Genomic DNA, 17,203 nt, shown 5'->3' on the forward strand with positions numbered 1-17,203 from the left:
AGCCTTACTTTCTGGTTTTTGTTATTGGTGCGTGTTTGTTTGTTTGTTGGTGCTGGTCCTGGGGCTTGAACCCAGGGTTGGGGCTCTGTCCCTGAACTTTTTTGGTCTAGGCAAGCACGCTACCACTTGAGCACAGCTCTACTTCCAGATGTTTTGGGGCTTAACTGGAGATTGAGAGTCTCGGAATCAGGCTGGGAAGGTGGCTCAGTGGTAGAGCGCTTGCCTTGCATGCCTGAGGCCCTGGGTTCGATTCCTCAGCACCACATAAGCAGAAAAAGCCAGAAGTGGTGCTGTGGCTCAATTGGTAGAGTGCTAGCTTTGAGTGGAAGAGCTGAGGGACAGCACCCAGGCCCAGAGTTCAAACCCTACGACCGACAAAAAAAAAAAATTCTGAATTCTGACCCCTCCTGATGATAGTCCCCAATCCCCTAAGCTTGTTATATTCTGTTCTAACCCCTTTCTCCCTGACATCAATCTCCACATTTTTTTTTTTTGGTCATGGGCCTTGAACTCTGGGCCTGAATACTGTCCCTCAGCTCTTCAGCTCAAGGCGAGCACTCTTACCACTTGAGCCACAGCACCACTTCCAGTTTTCTGGTGGTTTATTGGAGATAAGAGTTTCATGGACTTTCCTGCTCGGGCCACCGGTGTCCGGCTCAATCTCTACTTCTTTGTCAGTCATAGGTCTTGAACTCTGACTTTTTAGTGGTTGACTGAACATGGAAGTCTCACAGACTTTCTTGCCTGGGCTGGCTTCAAATCATGATCCTCAGATCTCAGCCCCTGAGTATCTAGGATTACAGTTGTGAGCCACTATGCCTGGTTTTGTGTGTGCATGTGTGTGCAAGTGCGAAGTGCACACCCATACTGGGGCTTATACTCAGGATCTTGCACTCTCTCTTGGTCTTTTCACTCAAGACTGGTGCTCTACCACTTAATCCAGAGCTATACTACAAGCTTTTCTTTCTTTTTTTTTTTTTTTTTATCCAGTCATGGGCCTAAACTCTGGGCCTGGGTGCTGTCCCTCAGCTCTTCAGCTCAAGGCTAGCGCTCTACCACATGAGCCACAGCGCCACTTCCAGCTTTTTTTTTTCTGCTTATGTGGTGCTGAGGAATTGAACCCAGGGCCTCATGCATGCAAGGCAAGCGCTCTACCACTGAGCCACCTTCCCAGCCCTACTACTAGCTTTTCTTGCTGGTTAATTGGAGATAAGTTTCTCAGATTTTTTTCTGCATAGGTTGGCTTTGAACTGTGATCCTCAGCTATTAGCCTTTTGAATAGCTAGGATGTACAGCAACTGAAATGAACTATGGTAGGGTTTTTGTTGTTTTGTTTTTTTTTGTTGGCTATGGGACCTGAACTCTGGGCCTGGGCACTGACCCTCAGCTCTCCAGCTCAAGGCAAGCGCTCTACCACTTGAGCTACAATGCCACTTCTGGTTTTCTTGTAGTTTATTGGAGATAAGAGTCTCACGGTCTTTCCTGCCTGGGCTGGCTTTGAGCCGTGATCCTCAGATCTCAGCCTCCTGAGTAGCTAGGATGACAGGCATGAGCCACCGGCACCCAGCTATGGTATTTTTGTTTGTGTGTTTGCTTTATTTATTTTTAACCTGCTTTCCCTCAGAGGGGGAGGGGGGGTGTTTCTGCCATATTTCTTTCCAGATACTAAGGGTCTCTTTCTGATCTCAGTTAATCTGGAGAACAGTGGGAGCTGGGTTTGGGGAGGGGACAGGAAAGCAGGGCGCTGAACCCAAACAGACAGGGTTGCTCATATTAGAACAAGACCGTGGATGGAAGAGGCTGGGTCCGACTTACCCCACAGGAGGGTTGCTCCAGCCCAGAGGGTCCGCCAGCTCCGCAGCGCTCCCATGCCTGCAAGCAGAGAAAGAGAAGCTGCATGGTTTGTGGGAGAGGGGCTGGAGAAGGCAGAAGGGGCCAGCATCAGGACAAGAGCCTGGAGGGCGGAGATGGGGAGGGAAATTGAGTAGGTGATGCCAGGCTGGCCAGATTGCAGGCCATGTCAGTGTGAGTGAGTGTGCAGGGGAGGGGAGGTTGGCCATCCAATGGGCCTGGGGGTAAGGTGGAGAGGGCAAAGACCCCCAAGGGTAAGAAAGAGAGATGAAATATCCAGAAGGAGGGGTGGGGTGGACAAGTCCAAGGAACTTCCGGTCCCCACCTTTGCCAAAAGGGCCCCCCCCAACCCTTCTCACCTGCGGGTCCCCGGAGCTACGGGGTCAGCCTATGGACTGGGCTATATAGTGGAGTTTCTTGCCCCCGCCCCTACTCCTTGGGTTACACCCTGGGCCATTTGCCAGGTTGATGATGCCAACTTCCGGGAGGAGGCTGCTGATCTCAGGGGCCAGCTGGAATGGGGAGACTGGGAAGCCCTTGATAGGGTGGATTAAGCCTCTGGAGCCTGGGTTTGAGGGGGGGGGAGCTTGGGAACAGCTGGTGGCTACACTCTGGGAGCAAGTGGGAAAGCTCAGTCTTAGAAGGGTGGTATCCCCAAGGGAGACAGCTGGGGATCAGGGTGATGAGAGCCTGGGTTTCTGGGCAGGGGTGGGGTAGGGTGGAGATAGTAGGGGAGAGGTGGGAGGTGGCATTGGTTATGTTTGCTGGCTTGCTGGCCAGTTTCTTTCCTTTGGCCCCTGCCAGAAACAATAGAAAAAAATGTTCACATCCGGGTCCTGGTCTCTTCCCTGTCTCCACAAATGAATTACTTGACACTAAAGGGCAAGAGGCAGGGGTCTAAGACCATGACCCAGGTCTGTAGTATGGGCTGTAATGTGTCCACCTTTAGTCCATTGTAATTTGTGGCTTCTCACTTGCACAGAGAAATTAGCTTATTAGCTAGGCACTGGTGACTCACACACGTCATTCTAGCTACTCTAGAGCTTAAGATGTGAGGATCGTGGTTCAAAGCCAGCCTAGGCAGGAAAGTCTGTAAAACTCTTATCTCCAATGAACCACCAGAAAACCAGAATTGGTGCTGTGGCTCAAGGTGGTAGAGCAAAAGAGCCTTGAGCAAAAGAGCTCAGAGACAGTGCCTAGACCCCACAACTAGGATTGAGAGAGAGATTAGTTTATTGCTTTCCAAGGGGATTCTGGGTGATTTGTATGGGAGGTAGGTTGTTCTGTAGTTTCATATGGAGAGTGAATTCAGGATGAGGCCTAGGTGAGGCGGGGGTGTGGAAATGAAGGCCAAGAGGTCTGCTTCCTCATTCCTCAAAGTCATGAGCATGCTACTTCCTGGAGAATTCTTTCCCTCAGCAACTTTTGCCTTTTGTCTTTTGTTTCTTCTCTCTCTCTCTCTTTCTCTCTCTCTCTCTCTTCTCTGTCTCTCTCTCTCCCTCTCTCCCTCTCTCTCTTTCTGTTGGTCATGGGGCTTGAACTCTGGGCCTGGGCATTGTCCCTGCACTCTTCAGCTCAAGGCGAGCACTCTACCACTTGAACCACAGTGCCACTTCCAGTTTTCTAATGGTTAATTGGAGATAAGAGTGTATGGGTCTGGGAAGGTGGCTCAGTGGTAGAGTGCTTGCCTTGCATGCATGAGGCCCTGAGTTCGATTCCTCAGCACCACATAAGCAAAAAAGAAAAAAAGCTGGAAGTGGCGCTGTGGCTCAGGTGGTAGAATGCTAGCCTTGAGCTGAAGAGCTGAGGGACAGTGCCCAGGCCCAGAGTTCAGGCCCCACGACTGGACCAAAAAAAAAAAAAAAGAGTGTTATGGACTTTCCTGCCTGGGCTGGCTTTGAACCGTGATCCTCAGATCTCAGTCTCCTGAGTAGCTAGGATTGTAGGAGTGAGCCACCAGTGCCTGGCTTTTTTTCCCCTTTCCTTTCTCATTCAAGGCTAGTGCTCTACCACTTGAGCCACAGCTTCTTTTGGTGGTTGCTGCCCAGGCTGGCTTCTAATTACGATCCTCAGATCTCAGCCTTCTGAGTAGCTAGGATGAAAGGCATGAACCACAAGGTGCACCCATCCCCGGGAGAAACATTGGCTTTTTCATTGTGCATGGTGCGGGGGGGGGGGGGGGTCCCTCTAGCCTGAGTAGGATTTTGAGGAGAATCTGTGCTTCCTCATCATCCCAGAATTGACCTGAGGTGAGTGTTGGAGGTCCGGGCAGCATGTGGAGAGGCAGTGTGGGCTAGAGTCCACATCCTGAGGTCTTGAGTCTTGACTTGACTCAGGCCTTGCTTCTGTCCTCTCAGTATGGAACATCACTGTTTGCGAAGGAGTCTCCCCCAGGGAAGAACAGCTGCGAAGCCTGCAAATCCTCGGTCAACACGAGGCAGCTGCTGCCTGGACAGCCCCTCCTCCTCTCTTATCATGGAGGACTGAACCTCGGGGAGGTCAGGGCGGGAGGCGCTGGGCACCCTCATACTCACAAGGGTAAGTTCCCATAGGCTCTAAAGTCAACCAGGAAAACAAAGTAAGTCAACACGAAGCTGGATAATAGCCAAAGAGAGCTAGAAAAAGCAGGGGATTAAGCACACCCCCATGGAAAGGGGGCCCATTGGGAGGACAGAGGCCCTCGGAGGGCTGAGAGAGTGGACTCCTGGATTCCTCAAAAGAAAGAAAACACTGAGGGGCTGGGAAATGTGGCTCAGTGGTAGAGTGCTTGCCTAAGCATGCGTGAAGCCCTGGGTTCGAATCCTCAGTATTCTACACACAGTAAAAGCTGAAAGTGGCGCTGTGGCTCCAGTGGTAGAGCACTAGCCTTGAGCAGAAGAAGCTCAGGGACAATGCCCAGCCCCTGAGTTCAAGCCCCCAGGACTGGCCAAAAAAAAAAATAAAAGAAAACACTGAACGTAAACCAAATTGTCAAAATCCTCTACCTGAAGTTGGGCGCTTGTGGCTCATACCCGTCATCCTAGCTACTCAGGAGGCTGAGATCTGAGGATCACCATCCAAAGTCTACCACTTGAACCACCGCTCCACTGCCAGCTTTTTAGTAGCTAGGTGGAAATGAAGAGTTAAGACTTTTCTGGCTTAGGCTTAGCTTCAAAGGTCAATCCCTTCAGATCAGCACTGGACTGGGACTGAGATTTTAATTTAGTGAAATTTGAGTCAAAATGGCTACGTTCCATATTAGATACCCCCAAATTTCAGAACGGCTGGTAACCCAGATCCCATTTTATCTACTTACCTCGCTGCTTATCATCCCCCCACCCATGTATTTAATTACTTATTCACTTTTATGTTTGTTTTGTTTCCTCTTAGGCCTGTTGTTTCCTTGTAGGCCAGCATTCTGATATGATTCACGGATCTCATTTTCAAATCTCTTATGGAAATAAAGTACACCTATTAATGAGCACACAAATCATAAATACATACAGTCCCTCAAATAAATACACCCTTATCATCTTTGCCCAGGTCAAGTTGTCAAGGAGAACATTCTATCATCCCCCAAGCCCACTTCATGCTCTCTCGCTCTCTCTGTCATCATCATCATCATCATCATCGTCATCATCATCATCATCATTCTCTCTTTACCTCTCATACGTTGTCCTCAAATTATATTATTTGGCTTGGTTCAGAATCCATGGCCAATGGAGCCATTGGTCTGTCTTATTCGGTAACTGGCTTCAATCAGTCAATGGCACCCGAAGCCATGTAAGTATAGATTGTTTTCACGGTTACTTGGTAGTTTTTTCATTTTATTTCTTTTTTGGGGAGCTACAGGGGAGTTCTTATCATGGGGCTTGACCTCAGGGCCTGGAGCAATGTCCCTGTGCTCTCTTCCCTCCCTCCCCCACCAAGGCTAGAGCTCATGGCTCCACTTCCAGGTTTTGAGTAGTTTGTTGGGAATAAGTCTCACAGACTTTCATGCCTGGGCTATCTTTGAATTCTGATCCTCAGATCTCAGCCTCCTGGGTAGCTAGGATGACAGGCATGAGCCACCAGCACCTGGCATTTGGTAGTATTTTCTTATGGAACTTAGTTCTGAAAAGTAGAACACTAAATATTTACCCATTCTCTTGTTGATGGACATGTGGAATTCTTTTTTTTTTCTTTTTTCTTTTTTGGCAGTTGTGGGTCTTGAACTCTGGGCCTGGGCACTGTCCCTCAGCTCTTCAGCTCAAGGCAAGCATTCTACTACTTGAACCACAGCACCACTTCCTGGACATGTGAATTCTTATACTTGGGGCTAAGGGACTTTGTCTTTTGGTGCATATGTGTATAATTTCTTTTGAGATATGACTGAAATTTCTTTCTTTTTTTCTTCTTTTTTTTTCTGTGGTAGGGCTTGAACTCTGGGCCTGGGCACTGTCCCTGATCTCTTCAGTTCAAGACAAGTGCTTTACCACTTGAGCTACAGCACTACTTCCAGTTTTTTGGAGGTAAGAGTCTCTCAGCCTGGGTGCCAGTGGCTCACGCCTATAATCCTAGCTACTCAGGAGGCAGAGATCTGAGGATCACAATTCAAAACCAGCCCAGGCAGGAAAGTCCATGAGACTCTTATTTCCAAAAAAACCACCAGAAAACCAGAAGTGGTGCTGTGGCTCAAGTGGTAGAGCATTAGCCTTGAACTGAAGAGCTAAGGGACAGCGCCCAGGCCCAGGGTTCAAGCCCCATGACCAAAAAAAAAAAAAAAAAAAGTCTCTCAGATTTTCCTGTCCAGGCTTGGCTTTGAACTGTGATCCTCAGATCTCAGCCTCCTGAGTAGCTAAGATGACAGGCAGGTACCACCAACCAGCACCTGACTCTTTCTGCCTTCTGAATGGTTCCTATCCCTCTCTCCACGTCTGCCTGGGAACAGGAAAAGGTCTTCATTCCCACAGCTTTGGAAACAATACTGGGCACCGGAGCCCATGCCAGGCTTAAAAATGAATTAATGATTGACATTTACAAACTGGAAGTGTATACATGTATTGTTACACTGTGGAAGTGCACTGGGACTCAATCCCAAGGCTTCACACACGCTAGACAAAGAACATCACACTCCTGGCTCCTAAATTTGGACTTCTCTGGAAACATTAAAGTTTGAAATAGTAAGCATTCTGGAACAGCTGTCCTGGGTGGAGCTGAGGGTAAGATGCTGAGGATGGATGATGACTTGTTCTCTGCTAACACAGCTGTCTTCATGTGCTGTCTTCTACTTGTGTATACAGCCTCACCCAGGGCTCCAAAGGATCAGCGGTGGGAACACCTTCAACCAAAATGGGAGCTGCCCAGTATGAGGCACAGTTGTGACTCAGGTGGTAGAGCACCTGCCTTGAGCAAGAAAGCTCAGGGAGCTGGGCACCAGTGGCTCATGCCTGTAATCCTAGCTACACTGGAGGCTAAGATCTGAGGATCATGGTTGAAACCTAGCCTGGGCAGGAAAGTCTGTGAGACTGTTATCTCCAATTAACCACCAGAAAAACAGAAGTGGGGCTGTGGCTCAAGTGGTAGAATGCTCAGCTTGAGCTAAAGAGCTCAAGGACAGCACCCAGGTCTAGAGGTCCAGAGTTCAAGCCCCCCACAACTGACAAGAAAGAAAGAGAGAGAGAGAGAGAGAAAGAAAGAAACAAAGAAACAAAGCAAGCAAGCAAGTTCAGGGAGCAGTGACATGGCTTTGAATTCAAGCCCCAGTACCAGTACCTCATCTCTCTGTCTCTGTCTCTCTGTGTCTCTGTCTCTGTCTGTCTCTGTTTCTCTTCCTCTCTCTCTCTCTCTCTCTCTCTCTCTCTCTCTCTCTCTCTCTCTCTCACACACACACACACACACACACACACACAGAAACACACCTGCAATTCTAGCTACTCAGGAGTCTGAGATCTGAGGATCTTGGTTCAAAGCTATCCTGAGTAGGAAAGGCCATGAGACTCTTATCTCCAATTAACCATCAGAAAACCAGAAGTAGTACTGCAGCTCCAAGTGTACAATGCTAGCCTTGAGCAAAAAAGCTCAAGGACAGTGCCTAGGCCCTGAGATCAAGCCACATGACCAGCACAACCACACACACACACACACAAAAAGCAATCTCTGCTGTCAAATTGAGCATTGTCTCTTAGAAGATACAGAGGAAAAGGACCTTGGAGGCTGCCAGTATCTGGTTGCTAATCTGAATGCTAGTTACATTAGGTAAATTTCTTTTTTTTTTTAATTGTTGGTCATGGGGCTTGAACTCTGATCCTGGGTGCTGTCCCTGAGCTCTTCAACTCAAGGCAAGTGCTACCACTTGAGCCACAGAGCTTCCCGTTTTCTGGTGGTTTATTGGAGGTAAGAGTCTCATGGACTTTCCTGCCTGGGCTGGCTGTGAACCATGATCCTCAGATCTCAGCCTCCTTAGTAGCTAGGATTACAGGTCTGAGCCACTGGCACCCTGCTCATTAGGTGCATTTCTTTAGCCCTGTGGAAATGCTTCATACCCCTCTATGTATTTATGCATCAATGCAAGTTTATTTAACTAAAATTGACTGGGAATGCGGCTTAGTGGTAGAGTGCTTGCCTAGCATGCGTGAAGCCTTGGGTTTGATTCCTCAGTAACACACAAACAGAAAAAAAACACAAGTAGCGCTGTGGCTTAAGTGGTAGAATGCTAGCCTTGAGCACAGATAGGCTCAGGGACAGAGCCCAGGCTCTGAGTTCAAGCCCCAGGACAGGCAAAAAACAAACAAACAAAAAAAATGTAGTTGGTGTGAGTGAAGGTGGTAGTGGTAGTGTAAGGAGAACAGATCTTAGGTCTCTACCCAGCTCTGTCATTTCTCTCTTGTGACTGTGGTAAGCAGCTTCATGGGTGATGCCTTGTTTCCTTCTCCATAAAAAAGAATAGAACACAGTGTTAGGATTTGGGGCTAGGCTTGTACCCCAGTCCTGGAGGGCTAGCCTGAGCTGACTTCTCTCCTTCCCCCTCCCCTTCCTTCCTCCACCGGTGTAGATGCTGTGCTGGTGTCCTGCAGGGCCCATTTTCTCCAGCACACAGTCTACCTGTTTCACATCTCCTGGAACTGGCCTCTCGGCGTCTCACTCCAGGGGTACACCCTATGGAGTAACACATGAGCAGAACTTCTAAAGTAACTCTGTGGAACCAAGGTGGCCACATGAAATCTCCTTTCTGTGGAACGTGGGTGACACCGAAACCCCTCTTCTGAGGAACCTGGGTGACACTGAAACCTCCCTTCCGAGGAACCTGGAAAAACCCCGAACCTCCCACCTTCCCTGGAACCTGAAAACAACCTGAACCCCCACACCTATGGAACCTGGAAACAATCCAAATCCCAACACCTGCGGATCCTGGAGATAACTGGAACCTCTCAGGCCTCCTGTGGAACCTGGAAATACCCTGACACCCCCACATTTTCTGGGGAGCCTGGAAACAACCTGAACCCCACACCTGTGGAAGCTGGGGGTACCCTGAACGCCCTCTATGGAACCCAGAGGATCCTTGAACCCCCGCTTGGTGCAAGCTGAGGAGGCCTTACGCCCCCTTCTGTGGAACCCGGCAACTCAAGGCGTCCTCACTTGGCACGAGCGCCGCCTACTGGGAAAGAACGGGCCTCCTCATGGAGACTGCTCAAGATGGCGTCTTGGCGCACGATGGCGCACGCGCGAGCCCTCCCGCTGCCCATGGAGATCACTGCGCACGCGCGAGCTGCTCCCGTATTGCCGAACCCACCACCACCACCCGGTCTTTCCCGCCCTTTATCCTAGCCTCCTGAAGTAGACTACGTTTCCCATGATCCTCTTGGGACTACGGACTTCCGGTGACGTCAACGGAAGCAGTGGTTTGGATAGGGCCCAGCCACCCAGAGGCCGGCTCAGTCACTATGGAGGAGATTGGCATCTTGGTGGAGAAGGCTCAGGTACGGTGGGCATTTGGCTGTGATCTCGATCAAGTTGCCGAGTGAAGCCAGACCCGGAGGCGGGGGTACGGGGGAGGGGGGCTGCTGAGTGATTGGGAGGGTCCTAGCTTGGGTCTGGATGGCCTCAGGCCGCAGTGCTGCCCCGAGGCCTGTCCGTGTAGCCGAGGGTCGACCAGGCTTTGCCAGAGGAGCTGGGGGGGCGGGAGGGAGACAGGGTTACGTCCGAGGGACTTCCGAGGTCAGGCCGCGATGGCTTAGGGACATCGTCACCCCGTCAGGGTTTGGGGTAGGACCAGGTGGGTGGCCCAGGGATGTGGGGTAACGAGAGTGGGGAGACGACTGGGGCTTGTGGCGTAGCGGAGGTGGAGAGAGGGAGTTGTGATTCTATCCATGGCTTGGCTGGTGCGTCCCCTAATGTCAGTGGCGGTCTGTTGGGAGTCTGGGTAATGAATGCTAGGGTGCCTGGAAGAGGCACAGAACACGGGGGAATTGTGCTCTGTCCAGGGGGGGGGGGGCTAGGGAGATGAGTCGATGTAACATTTAGATGCTAGTTGGTGACGTGGAGATCCTGTTAGGAATGACATACCTCCAGCAACCTGTTTGCAAGACACCTTTACATACAAAAGGGCTTGTTGGGGGCTGGGAAGGTGGCTCAGTGGTAGAGCGCTTGCCTTGCATGCATGAGGCCCTGGGTTCGATTCCTCAACACCACATAAGCAGACGGGGGAATAAAAAAAAGCCAGAAGTGGTGCTATGGCTCAAATGGTAGAGTGCTAGCCTTGAGCTGGAGAGCTGAGGGACAGCACCCAGGCCCAGAGTTCAGGCCCCACTCCCGGACCCTCCCCCTCCCCCCAATAAAAGGGCTTGCTGAAGAGACTGGGTGAAAGCTTATCTTGAGTCTAGAGCAGTTTCCAGGTCTTTATTTAGAAGGATCAAACGATCTTGGGCACCTGTTTGAGGTGAAGTGGGAAGGGGGCTCATGGGAGTAAATATCTTTTTCCAACCTTGGTTTGCTTCCTGAGTTTAGGATGAGATCCCAGCACTGTCTGTGTCCCGGCCCCAGACTGGCTTGTCCTTCCTGGGACCCGAACCTGAGGACTTGGAGGACCTGTATAGCCGCTACAAGGTATCGTCAACCCCAGCCTGTACAGGTCCCAGCTTCTCATGCTCTTCCTATTCTCCAGCTAGAGGCCCAGAGTCATCTTTCTCCTCCCCCTCTTCTCTGTGCTCACAGAAGCTACAGCAGGAGCTGGAGTTCCTGGAGGTGCAGGAGGAGTACATCAAGGATGAGCAAAAGAACCTGAAGAAGGAATTCCTCCATGCCCAGGAGGAGGTGAAGCGGATCCAGAGCATCCCACTGGTCATTGGGCAGTTTCTGGAAGCTGTGGATCAGAACACAGCCATCGTAGGCTCTACCACAGGCAAGTGACAGTGTGGGCCAGAGCACCATAGTCATTCATTACCCATCCAGTTCCTGGTTGCCTGGACCTGGGGACTGCCCGGTGCTAAAGAACAGCTAATAAGGCAGGAAGAGTGTTGGTGGCTCATACCTGACATCCTGGCTACCCCCAAAGGCTTGAGATCTGAGGATCATGGTTCAAAGGCAACTCAGGAAAATCCATGAGACTCTGATCTCCAATAAACTACCAATGGAGCTGTGGCTTAAGTGGTAGAGCAATAGCCTTGAGCAAAATAGCTCAGGGACAGCACCTGCGTCCCAGGACTGACACCAAAAAGAATTTTTTTTTCCTTTATCTGTGTGTGTGTGTGTGTGTGTGTGTGTGTGTGTGTGTGTGTGTGTGTGTGTGTGTGTGTGTGTGTGTGTGTGTGTGTGTGTGTGTGTGTGTGTGTGTGTGTGTTTCTTTTTTTTTTTTTGGGTCCGGTCGTAGGGCCTGAACTCTGGGCCTGGGCGCTGTCCCTCAGCTCTTCAGCTCAAGGCTAGTGCTCTACCACTTGAGCCACAGCGCCACTTCCGACTTTTTTTCTTATGTGGTGCTGAGGAATTGAACCCAGGGCCCCGAGCATGCAAGGCAAGTGCTCTACCACTGAGCCACCTTCCCTGCCCCCCCCCCTTTTTTTTTTTACAGTCATGGGGCCTGAACTCTGGGCCCGGGTGCTATCCCTCAGCTCCTCAAGTGTTCTACCACTTGAGCCACAGTGCCACTTCTGGCTTTTTCCACTTATGTGGTGCTGCGGAATTGAACCCATGGCCTCATGCATGTGAGGCAAGCAGTCTACCACTGAGCCACCTTCCCAGCCCTTTACCTATGTTCTTTTTTTTGAGGGGGGTCCAGTGGGCCTGAACTCTGGGTCTGGGTGCTGTCCCTCAGCTCTTCAGCTCAAGGCTAGCGCTCTACCACTTGAGCCACAGCGCCACTTCTGGCTTTTTTGTTTTTGCTTATGTGGTGCTGAGGAATCAAACCCAGGGCCTCGAGCATACAAGGCAAGCACTCTACCACTGAGCCACCTTCCCAGCCCTTATCTATGTTCTTATGTGACACTTTGGAATTGGACTGCTGACCTATTGGGGAGAGTGGTAAGGGAGATTGGCTCCCAGGTGGAGCCCATGTCCTTAGGCTGTTTTGTTTTGTTTTTGGCAGTTATGGGGCTTGAACTCAGGCCTGGTACTGTCCCCTAAGCTCTTTTCACTCAAGGCTAGCGCTCTACTCTTTGAGCCACAGCTCCACTTCCGGTTAATTGGCGATAAGGATCTCATACTTTCCTGACCAGGCTGGCTTTGAACTGCAGTCCTCAGATCTCAGCCTCCTGAGTAGCTAGGATGACAGGTGTGAGCCATCGATGTCTGGCAAGGCCCATGTCTTTGAGGAGGACAGTGAGGAAGCTCCCCAAGATGGCTACAGCCTGGAGGGAGCAGATAGTGGGGGCAGTGGAAGAATTACTGGGAGATGTCTAAGAGACAGCTGCAAGTGAGGGGCTGACTGGTCAGGAGGGAGGTTGCTGGGGATCGCTAACACAGTTGTAGGAGAGATGGAGGCCTCTCTGAGGTCACAGACCTGGATAACAGTGCCCAATCAGGGCGGGAGGCTAGGTGGGGATCTGTAGGGACTGTGGTGGTCTAGGGAGAGGCACAGGATCTGGGGACCAGTGGGTATCCTGGAGATGGCTCCCGGAAAGATCACCAAGGTAGCGCAGGGACACAGTGAGTGAAAGTGGACGCCAGGAGGAGGTGAGCTGGCCATGTAAAGCCGGCATTCGAGACACACTCAGGGCTGTAAACACACAAGGAAGTCGTTATGGCGGGAGTGTGGGGATCGGCCAGGGGGGTTCCCCCAGGTCTGCATGACGGGACAACTTTCAGGTTGAGGGGAGAAAGGAGGGGGCAGTTTCTCATCCTCTCCTCCCTTCCTGTGCCCTCCCCAAGGTTCCAACTACTACGTCCGCATCCTCAGCACCATTGACCGGGAGCTGCTCAAGCCCAACGCCTCGGTGGCACTGCACAAGCACAGCAACGCGCTGGTGGACGTGCTGCCTCCCGAGGCCGACAGCAGCATCATGATGCTCACCTCGGGTAAGGGAGAGGGGAGGGCCTGAGGCCCCAAGGAGGGGGAGGTGGGAGGAGGGGGCAGGCTGGGATCCCAAGCTCCTTCCCCCCCTCCCCCCAGACCAGAAGCCAGACGTGATGTACGCCGACATCGGGGGTATGGACATCCAGAAGCAGGAGGTGCGCGAGGCCGTGGAGCTCCCGCTCACGCACTTTGAGCTGTACAAGCAGGTGAGGAGGCCCAGGGGGCGGGGCCCAAAGGGTGGGGCCCCTTGGATCTGGGGTGAGTGACAGGGCTCCATGACTCCTCCTCCCCTCTGGTTTTAGATTGGCATCGATCCTCCCCGGGGTGTCCTCATGTATGGTCCTCCGGGTTGTGGGAAAACCATGCTAGCAAAAGCCGTGGCACATCACACCACAGGTGAGCCTTCATCCCTGCCCGGTCCTCCAGCTGTCTGACCTCACCCTGTCACCTCATTTCTTGCTCATTCATCCTCCCAGGGTCACAGTAGCACAAAACATAGGTTCGGTGTCAGGTGCTCCAAGGCTCCCGTGGCTTCAGTCTTGAATCCTAGCTCCTCAGGAGGCCGAGATCCAGGATCGCAATTCAAAGCCAGCCTGGGGAGAAAAGTCCATGAGACTCTTATCTCCAAGTCATCACCAAAAGCCAGAAGTAGAGCTGTGGTTCAACTGGTAGAGCACCAGCCTTGAGCAAAAGAGTTCAGGGACAGAGCCTAGGCCCTGAGTTCAAGCCCCAGAACCAACACCAAAATAAATAAAATCAAGTCAAATTTTAAAACAAATCCAAGCCAGGCACTGGTGGCTCATGCCTGTAATCCTAGCTATTCAGGAGGCTGAGATCTGAGGATCGTGGTTCAAAGCCAGCCTGGGCAGGAAAGTCCGTGACACTCTTACGTCCAGTAAACCACTAGAAAACCAGAAGTGGTGCTGTGGCTCAAGCGGTAGACTTGGATTCCGTGACCATCTCCAAGATGGTAAAGTGAGATTCTCTTGGGCTGGGAAGGTGGCTCAGTGGTAGAGCACTTGCCTTGCATGCTTGAGGCCCTGGGTTCGATTCCTCAGCACCACATAAGCAAAAAGAAAAAAGCCGGAAGTGGCTCTGTGACTCAAGTGGTAGAGCGCTAGCCTTGAGCTGAAGAGCTGAGGGACAGCGCCCAGGCCCACAGTTCAGGCCCCACGACTGGACAACTAAAATTTAAAAAAAAAAAAAAAAAAAAAGTGAGATTCTCAAATCCCACCCTCCTAAGGAGCTTGGATTCCAGGTGTGAGCCACAGGCATCGGCTAATATCTTGATTTTTAAATATCAGACCAAAATAATAACAATAATGATTTGTGGGCAGGGCTTATGATTTGGCCTATCCTATCTCTGGGGGGGCCCAAGCGAATGGCTGAGAAGGACCTGATTATCAGGAAATCGATGTCTTGATGCTGCCCCAGAGGATGCTCATCTCCATCTAACTTTTGTCCTCCCCCCAGCTGCATTTATCCGGGTCGTGGGCTCAGAGTTCGTGCAGAAGTACCTGGGCGAGGGGCCCCGCATGGTGCGGGATGTGTTCCGCCTGGCCAAGGAGAATGCACCCGCCATCATCTTCATAGATGAGATCGATGCCATCGCCACCAAGAGATTCGATGCTCAGACAGGGGGTGAGTGACTGCGGGGCCTGGTTGTCGGGCAGGCTTGCCATGCCGGATGGGGGTATCCTCGACTGACCACTGTGCTGCACATCCAGCTGACAGGGAGGTACAGAGAATCCTGCTCGAGCTGCTAAACCAAATGGATGGATTTGACCAGAACGTCAACGTGAAGGTTTGGGGTTCACATGGATTCAGGGAGGTGTGGTGTGGGGGGTCAGGGAGATGGAACCTGGTGGTTGGGCAGGGGCGGGGCCAGGGGCGGGATCAGGTTCATGACCGGAAAGGCTGTGCAGGGAAGCAGGCAAGTCAAGCGTCTTCCTATGCCAGGTGATCATGGCTACAAATAGAGCAGACACCCTGGATCCAGCCCTGCTGCGCCCTGGTCGTCTGGACCGGAAAATTGAATTTCCACTCCCTGACCGCCGCCAAAAGAGGTTGATTTTCTCCACCATCACCAGCAAGATGAACCTTTCTGAGGAGGTCGACCTGGAAGATTGTATCCTGTTCTGGAAATGAGGGGAAATGAGCATCACTTCCTCCCATTTGTTTAGGGTTTTTGGTGTGTGCATGTGCTAGATCTGGGCTTGAACTCAGGGCCTGGGCACTGTCCCTGAGCCTCTTTGCCCTCAAGGCCAGCTCTCTACCACTTGAGCCACAGCTCCACTTCCAGCTTTTTCTGAGTAGTTTATTGGAGATAAGATTTTTATGGACTTTCCTGCCCCACTGGTTTCAAACTGTAATCCTTAAACCTCAGCCTCCTGTGTAGTTAGGATGGCAGGCATGAACCACGGACACCTGCTCTGGCCTTCTTTTTGCTCAAGGCTAATGCTCTGCCACTTTGAGCCACAGCTCTACTTTCCAGTTTTCTGGTGGTTCATTGGAATTAAGAGTTTCAGGCTTTCCTGTCTCGGTTGGCTTTGAACCGTGCCCCTCAGATCTGTCTCCTGAGTAGTTAGGATGACAGGTGTGAACTACCAGCACCTGGCCCCATTTGTTAACCACCAGACTGTGCCAGGAGTCAGGGGAGGGGCGGGTGATACTGAGACTGAGGGAGAATGGGAGGGGTGTGTGCGCAAGATGGCAACAGGGCGAGTTTCAGCTCTGGGCATTCTCCCTGCCCTGTAGGGATTGGCTTCCTTAACTTACCTACTGCAGATGTGGCCCGGCCAGACAAGATTTCAGGAGCTGATATCAACTCCATCTGCCAGGAGGTGAGCCATGCTTCCTCTCTGACCCACAAAGGGGATGTGTAAAGATCCTTCCCCTTCCCAGAGACTACTCTCTGCAGCCCCATCATCACCTCATTGTCTCTGTGGAGTCTCAGTCACCCCCACCCCTTTATCACTGGGTCGGGGGGGGGGGAATGCCAGGTAAAAGAGTGCTTGGAGTAGGGTATGGGTGTGTGCAATGCATGTGCTCCCCAGTACAGGGCTTGAACTCACGGCCTGAGTGCTGTCCTTGAGCTTTTTGGCTCAAGGTTGGCACTCTACCACTTTGAGCCACAGGGCCACTTCTGGTTTTCTGGTGGTTCATTGCAGATAAGAGTCTCACAGAGCCAGGAATCGGTGGCTCATGCCTGTAATCCTACTACTCAGGAGGCTGAGATCTGAGGATCATGATGGTTCAAAGCCGGGCAGGAAAGTCTGTGAGACTTTTATCTCCAATAAACTACTCAGAAAACTGGAAGTGGTGCTGTGGCTCAAGTGGTAGAGTACTCGCCTTGAGCTGAAGAGCTCAGGGATAGTGAGTTCAAGCCCCAACACACACACACACACACACACACACGCACACGCACACACACACGCGCGCACACACACACACACACGCGCGCGCGCACACACACACACACACACACACACACACACAGACTTTGATTCCCTAGGCTGGCTTTGAACACAATCCTCAGATCTCCTAAGTAGCTGGGATTATAGGTGTGAGCCACCGGTACCTGAGCTCAGAAGAGGTTTTAATTCCTGTCTCTCAACAGAGTGGAATGCTCGCTGTCCGTGAGAATCGCTACATTGTCCTGGCCAAAGACTTCGAAAAAGCATATAAGACAGTGATCAAGAAGGACGAGCAGGAGCACGAGTTTTACAAGTGATTCCCCACACCCCAGGCAGGGCCTCTCACCCACTCTGGCCCCAAACCTCCTCTGCTTTTCTCTTCATCCACCACTGGTTTATTCAATAAATGAACAAGATTGAATCTGTTTAATTTCTTTGAAGTTAAACTCAAATTGGAGAACTTGGATCTTGA

The 17,203-nt window shown here is 51.4% G+C and overlaps 2 protein-coding genes across 2 annotated transcripts in view; one reads left to right on the plus strand and one right to left on the minus strand.

The window, feature by feature from the left end:
• The window catches only part of LOC138812740 (IgGFc-binding protein-like), a 30,058-nt gene extending 28,188 nt beyond the window's left edge, over positions 1-1,870 (minus strand). Inside the window, exon 1 of the mRNA XM_070000867.1 lies at positions 1,816-1,870. Within this exon, the coding sequence (XP_069856968.1) occupies positions 1,816-1,870 (55 nt within the window). The remainder of the gene's footprint in view (positions 1-1,815) is intronic.
• Positions 1,871-9,681: 7,811 nt separating this feature from the next.
• LOC138812748 (26S proteasome regulatory subunit 6B) lies at positions 9,682-17,152 on the plus strand. Its single transcript, XM_070000879.1, has 11 exons — positions 9,682-9,788; positions 10,816-10,914; positions 11,023-11,209; positions 13,171-13,317; positions 13,412-13,521; positions 13,618-13,711; positions 14,789-14,956; positions 15,043-15,119; positions 15,275-15,443; positions 16,103-16,158; positions 16,935-17,152. The coding sequence occupies exons 1-11, from the start codon at positions 9,753-9,755 to the stop codon at positions 17,046-17,048; spliced, it is 1,257 nt and encodes a 418-aa protein (XP_069856980.1). The 5' UTR covers positions 9,682-9,752; the 3' UTR covers positions 17,049-17,152.
• The last annotated feature ends 51 nt before the right edge of the window (positions 17,153-17,203 follow it).

Source organism: Dipodomys merriami, unplaced genomic scaffold (genome assembly GCF_024711535.1).
Source record: "Dipodomys merriami isolate MVZ:Mamm:240054 unplaced genomic scaffold, mDipMer1.0.p SCAF_106, whole genome shotgun sequence".
Classification (NCBI taxonomy): Eukaryota; Metazoa; Chordata; class Mammalia; order Rodentia; family Heteromyidae; genus Dipodomys; species Dipodomys merriami.